Source organism: Podarcis filfolensis (genome assembly GCF_964270895.1).
Source record: "Podarcis filfolensis genome assembly, chromosome: 2".
NCBI classification, from domain to species: Eukaryota; Metazoa; Chordata; class Lepidosauria; order Squamata; family Lacertidae; genus Podarcis; species Podarcis filfolensis.
This window is the reverse complement of record NC_139605.1, coordinates 89,337,649-89,344,668: the sequence shown is the minus strand read 5'-3', so window position 1 is coordinate 89,344,668 and position 7,020 is coordinate 89,337,649. Positions and strand designations below refer to the sequence as shown.

At 43.2% G+C, this 7,020-nt stretch overlaps 1 protein-coding gene across 1 annotated transcript; it reads left to right on the top strand.

Moving 5' to 3' along the window:
- Positions 1 to 683: 683 nt before the first annotated feature.
- GALR2 (galanin receptor 2) lies at positions 684 to 5,544 on the top strand. The gene is made up of 2 exons (XM_083597995.1): positions 684 to 1,501; positions 3,098 to 5,544. Exons 1-2 carry the CDS (start codon positions 1,122 to 1,124, stop codon positions 3,876 to 3,878), a joined length of 1,161 nt encoding a protein of 386 aa, XP_083454121.1. The 5' UTR covers positions 684 to 1,121; the 3' UTR covers positions 3,879 to 5,544.
- The last annotated feature ends 1,476 nt before the right edge of the window (positions 5,545 to 7,020 follow it).

Genomic DNA, 7,020 nt, shown 5'->3' with positions numbered 1-7,020 from the left:
CTGCTTTATCACTACCCAAAGGAGTCTCAAAGCGGCTAACATTCTCCTTTCCCTTCCTCCCCCACAACAAACACTCTGTGAGGTGAGTGAGGCTGAGAGACTTCAAAGAAGTGTGACTGGCCCAAAGTCACCCAGCAGCTGCATGTGGAGGAGTGGAGACGCGAACCCGGTTCACCAGATTACGAGTCTACTGTTCTTAACCACTACACCACACTGGCTGGGACTCATGCCTCCAGCATTCTGTATTCTGGACTGCAGATTCTCCACTGCTGACGGTGATTCGCATGAGCATGGTGGCACATTTTTCAGACGCTACACTCAGCAGAGATATGTGTAAATATCTGAGCCGGCTGCATGTGGTAGCTGTTGATGTGTGCACCACTAGCTCTTACGTATCTTGGAAGATTCTGCCCCTTCCCTGATGCATCAACGAAGGGTTGAACAACAGTTCATCCCTTTGCAGTATGAAGTTATCAGCAAAGGACTGTCAATTTATTTATCACTAAAGCAATCCTTCCGTTCTTCCAAAAGCACCTGGGCAAGCCCCAGACTTCCAAACACTCTGAATGTTCAGTGTGTGTAGTATGTATGTGGGGAGGGGTCTGTGTTTCCATAGATACCATTTCCTTTTATTTTAGCTGTCTGTCTCCCTGGAAACAAGAGGCAGGCTTGACTATATTAGTCCCCCAAGCATAGCATGGATTCAGAACGCACTGAGCACTATATTAAAACGCCCATAAAAGCGCAACTGGCAAGAAGTTTAGTCCTTCAGCTTCACACACCTACAAGAGTGGCTGCCAGCAAGGGCTTCCCTTCAGAGAAAAGGCAGCTGTCTGAAAGGCACTCCAGCGCCATACAAAGTCGGAATCTGTTTGCTGTGAAAGGAAATAAACTTGGAGCTTTAACGGTACCGTTTTTTAGAAAAACTTGATGGCAGGCAGAAGTCCAGCATCTGTGAATGGGACTTGGGCTGAGCTGAAGAACTGCAAAGAGGAGAGTCGCTATGTAAAAGATCTGCTATGATGGAAACAATTTCTTAGAAGAAAAGTTGACTTCCAAACAGAAGCCATCTGTCTCCTCCTGGCTAAGCCTTTCTCCATCGTCTCCTCCCTATTCAGGGCATGCAACTTGCTTCCAAGATGAACAGAACATTGCCCCAGCTAAACTCTTCAGGAAGCAGCGAGAGCAGCTGTTGGCATCTGGTATCTATCCTTATTCCTCTAGCGTATTCTCTGATTTTCCTGGTAGGCACGGTGGGCAACTCTCTGGTGCTGGCAGTGCTGCTGAGGAACAGGCAAGTCAACAACACCACCAACCTCTTCATCCTCAATCTGGGAGTGGCCGACCTGTGCTTTATAGTCTTCTGTGTGCCCTTCCAGGCCACCATCTACACCCTGGATGACTGGATCTTTGGGCCACTCATGTGCAAAGCAGTGCACTTCTTCATTTACCTGACCATGTATGCCAGCAGCTTCACCCTCACAACTGTATCCTTAGACAGGTGAGCAAGCGGTTGAGGAGCGGGGGGGGGGGTTTGGACTTTTAGAGTCACTATAGAGTATCAATATCTCCGCAGCTACTAACGATTCCCTGCCTCCCACTTCCTTGCACGTATGTAAAACTTTGTTTCGTAACTTTCTCACTGTTCCATCAATATACTTAGTGTTTTACAAATCCAGGACAATGGATCCAAAAAGGAAACATTGTCTAAACAAAGGAGGGGCCCCAGAATAACAGCATCACAAGGGTCATCTTGTCTATGCCCTTACATCGAGAACTCCCTTCGAACAAATTATCCCAATACTATACAGACCACAGTCACAGAGCCACAGAGCCACAGTCAGGTACATTGTGAGATTTGGCATTCTTTTATTTCACATGTCAACACATGTCCAAAGGCTTCCTGACTCCTTTTGTTGAGGTAACCTGTCCTAAAATTTGTCTCCAGTATTTGCACCCAAATATTGGGTGTAACTCCAAATATATGCAGTCGGTGTTCTTACAATGACAAAAGTAAATGAAATTTTTAATATGAGAATCTATATTGTTCATATGGTTTTGGTTAAAAAAAAGAAGAAAATTGTAATGTGAAAGCATTTTGTTGCTGGTGAAGTTATGTTGTAAATTGAAAATAAAAAAATAAGGGTGGGTGGGTAAAGAAGGGTTTCCCTGAAATAACTACTTCCAGACTGCTTGAAGAGCATATTCTTTGGGGAACCTCAATGTATCCTAGCTGCTTGGTAAGTGCAGCTGTATATTACACGATTATGAAAACCTGTTAGTCACATTCATAAATGAAATAATATCCTGTGTTACAGGTATGTGCATATAGTGAGGTTAGAAGGAAATGAAATGCAGAGAGTGGAGGAAGAGAAATACAAAAAATAAAAATAAAGACACTGATAATTACCTTATTAATATTGACTATGTAAAAAAAAAGTTGTTGATATTACAGACTGAATTGGGACACTGGGTGGTATGTAGCTAAGTTTTACTCAAAGTAGACCCATTGATATTAATGAACATGATTGAGTTAGGTCCCTTAATTTCAGTAGGTCTACTCTTAGGAAAACTTGCTGAATACTAAGGTGGATTTTTAAAATTTGTTTTCTAAAAAATAAAAATTGCATTCCATGTTAATCGGCTCTCCAGTGCCAGAGCTATCAACAACAACTTTGTGTGTTGCAATTATCACCATCTGTACTATTCTACATTTCATTTCCCTGCAATCTACACACACACACACACACACACACACCCCACTTCATGCATCCAACAAAGTGGAAATTTGTCAACAGAAACTTAAGGCATAATAAATTTGCTAGTCTTTAAGGTGCCACAAGACTCTTTGTTGTTTTCACATATTGAGTTAAGGAGCTCGACTGTATGATAGTGGACTCTGGAGCTGCCATTTCACCACAGGGAGAAACTTCTCCAACATTCAAGATATTATTTTGGCTATTGCATTTACCATCATAACCATGCCCTGTAACTTTGGTTTCTTCCCACATACAGTATTTACTAGATTTGATTTGATTTAAATGCTGTTACCACCTCAGCCTCGTGATCTTCTCTTGCTTTACTTTTGCCTTCCTAGGTATCTGGCCATAAGGTACCCTTTGCATTCAAGAGAACTGCGAACCCCCAGGAATGCCCTCACCGCCATTTGTCTCATTTGGGGCCTTTCCTTCATCTTCTCTGGACCTTACATCAGTTACTACCAGGAGTTTCAGGTGGCCAATGTTACCGTCTGCCATCCCATCTGGAAAGTCTCTCAGCGCAAAGTTATGGACCTCTGCACTTTTGTCTTCAGCTATGTCATTCCTGTGCTGATTCTGAGCCTCACCTACGTGAGGACCATCCGTTACCTCTGGACGTCGGTGGACCCCATTAAAGACATGTCTGATTCCAAGAAGGGCAAGCGCAAGGTTACACGGATGATCATCATTGTGGCTGTTCTCTTCTGCCTTTGCTGGCTGCCCCATCACTTGGTCATCCTCTGCTTTTGGTTTGGCTACTTCCCACTGAACAACGCAACCTACGTGCTCAGAATCCTCTCCCACCTGATTTCATACGCCAACTCATGTGTCAACCCCATCGTCTACGCTCTGGTATCCAAACATTTCCGTAAGGGATTCAAGAAGATCTTCAGTTGCCTCTTGCACAAAAGAGTGACCAACAAGGTTCATGTGGCACAGGTGACTCACACAGTGAGCATCTTGGAAGCGGATCTGACAGAGGTGATACACGTCAGTGAGCCCACGCATGCCAGGGCCTCCAGCTGCTGTCAAATCCCCATCCAGACATGGGGTGAGGCAGAGCAGCTGAGTCGCCAAGAGAGAGTCACCAACCCTTTCATCACTTTCAATGTCACTTAGAAAAGTGCCTTTTCTCTAGGCTCTAACCAAAGGATGAATTCCTTGGCAACTGAAGGATGTAAGGTTTTAAGAACAGAAGATAGTGGCTGAAAACACAAGAACCAGCAGATGGCTCCAGCCAACGATATTTGATTGTTCATCGCTCCCTTCTCCAGCAGAAGCCATTGCACTATCAGAGACTCAGCAAGGCAAAGCTCACAGTATACTGAGCATGAAGTAGTACTACATGCAGAGAACAGTACTGAAAGGTGTCTTCATTTCATTTTGCACATTTTTAAAGTGGCTTCAGTTATTGGTTTGTTTTCATTGTTGTGCATTTTGTGTTTTCATTTTGCATTTTTATGCTGTGAACTGCCCTGTGATCTTCGGAGGAAGGGCATTATACAGATGTAATAAGTAAATAAATGAATTCAAATAAAACTCCGTTGAAGAGATTAGCTGATCAAGCAATTATTGTACTGGGAATCTGGACTCACCAGTGTATTACAGGGGCCTGGGGAATGGGGTTCTATAGCCTAAAGGAAGAAGAGAAGGATTACTACACCAGAAAATGAGACTGGCTGGTTGATTGTGTCAAGGACTTTGGACTTTGAGTAGGAAACCTCTGGAATCTGTTACAAGGGTAAACCATGATCTCTCTGTGCTCAAGTCACAAAGCCCCCTTCAGGAGCAGTAGAGTTTAGTCCCTTCACTGCCAGCAAATATGAATCTTATAAAGTCTGTCTGTCTGTCTGTCCCTCCCCCCCTCTCTCTATCTGTGTGTGTGTACATACTGTACGTACTACAGATTCTAACTTCCATCCTTCAGTGTAGAGATGGGAAATCTGTGGTCCCTGATCAGGGCTTTTCCCCCCAGCCAGAACTCAGCGGAACTGAGTTCCGATACCTCTCAGGTGGCCATTCTAAAAGAACAAGGGAAGTGTTCATGGTAAGTTCTGGCACCTCTTTTTCTAGAAAAATAGCACTGCTCTAGATGATGTTGCGTTTCAGTTCCCATCAACCCCAGGCAACATGGCTAATGGCCGGAGATGATGGAAGCTGGAGTCCAGGAACATGTGGAGAGCCACAGGTTCCCCATCTCTGATCTTGGGCACCCAGAGTGGGCCGTACACTCTCCAGATCTAGATTTGAGTCCAACAACTCATGGTTCCAACTGGCTTTGATGGGTTGTGAATAAAGTTCATGGTGGGTTTAGGAATCTTAAGTCTTATGCTTAGTTTTTCTGTCCAAAGAATCACATTATTCTGTCCATAAAACTTATTTGTACTGCATTGTATCTTCATTGCTTATGCTTCAATCTGTGCATACTTAATGTGAGAATAGGCCCAACTGAACTCATTGGGAGTTATTTCTGAGTAAACATGCATTTGATTGCACTCTTAATCACACAAGTTTAGACCTAAAAATAAATTCTTGTATCTCACAATATTCCCCCTACTCACTGCCAAAACAACAGTATCCAGTCAATAGGTTTGCCAATTTGTTTGTTTGATTTGCTTTCCTAGAGTGAGCAGATTATTTTCTTCATAGGACCCACTTCTGTTATCATGCCTGCAATAAATCAATCAACTTACAATGGTAGAAACAGAAACAATAATGATGCGTAGCAGATGCTTTCTGTCTGTATAATAAAAGATTGCCAGTGTGTGTTATTTCTTTGCTGAAATTGTGTGTACAGTCAATTTCATTCATCCAAAATAGTTCAGAAAATATGTAAGGCTTTTTAATAATCTGAAGACCATAAAATGAGGACCCTACCTAATATTTAATGTATATGATGCAAAACAAGGGTATTTTTCTATGGCATATACAGTACCACACTGCAATCCCACAGTGTTTAGGAATGAGCGTTTACTGGGGGCAAAGTCCATGTTTTTACATCTTCGTTATAGCAAAATAGGACAGTACGTCAAGTTGGACTTGAGATGCTAAGAGAGAGGAAAGGCTTTAAAGTCAACTTTATTATTCTGATTACTTGTGCAATGTAGTTAGTGCACAGATAAGTTTTCTCTCTCTAGGGAACATTGCACACACAAAACTATGGCCATGGGTTACAGGAAATTTGCATGTATTATATGTACAAATAATACAAATTGCAGATCTTACAAAGAGGCCATTGGGCCATGCCTGGTGGATATATTTTGTTTTCACCCTGATGCTATTTGTGCAATTTTCAGCACAAAGTAATTTTCTATATAGTTTGGACTTGATGTTCAGTGAACGGAAATCTCAGCAGCGAGAGCTGTTTGTTGAATTTTGTCAATAAAAGCTAGGTCAGTGGCTGAGGTCCTCTTTTGTGTTCCATCTCTTCCTGATAGATAGGTACAGATTATTCTGTATGAATCCTTTCTAACTCCTGGTATCTGATTGATGGCAGTTGATATGGATAATGCATACAGCTCTGAGTACAATATTCTATAAGGAAACTTAATCAAACCACTATTGTGGATTCCAGCAGAAAGTCCTTGAAAAGTATTTGTGCAACATTATTTTTTCAGTTCAACCTCCATGGAGCCTTCTTCTTCTTCTTCTCCTCCTCCTCCTCCTCTTCCTCTTCTTTTTGTAACTGGAAACATAGGTAAAGGTAAAGGGACCCCTGACCATTAGGTCCAGTCATGGCCGACTCTGGGGTTGTGGCGCTCTTCTCGCTTTATCGGCCGAGGGAGCTGGCGTACAGCTTCCGGGTCATGTGGCCAGCATGACTAAGCCGCTTCTGGCGAACTAGACCAGTGCACGGAAATGCCGTTTACCTTCCCGCCAGAGCGGTACCTATTTATCTACTTGCACTTTGACGTGCTTTCGAACTGCTAGGTGGGCGGGAGCAGGGACCGAGCAACGGGAGCTGACCCCGTCGCGGGGATTCGAACCGCCAACCTTCTGATCAGCAAGTCCTAGAATCTGTGGTTTAACCCACAGCGCCACCCGCGTCCCAAACTGGAGACATACCAAATTCAAGACAAACGAACAATCCCAGAATGCAGAATATATATGGACTAGTAGAATAGCAAAGTCTCTCATCAACACTCCACAAACCCCCTTGGTCCTCACCTTTTGGATCCTACCTCGTCTTCTGAGGTTCTTGGAAACTTTTGTCTGACCATGTCAGCCAACCTCCATTAAACCTTATTGTATCCAGAACTGG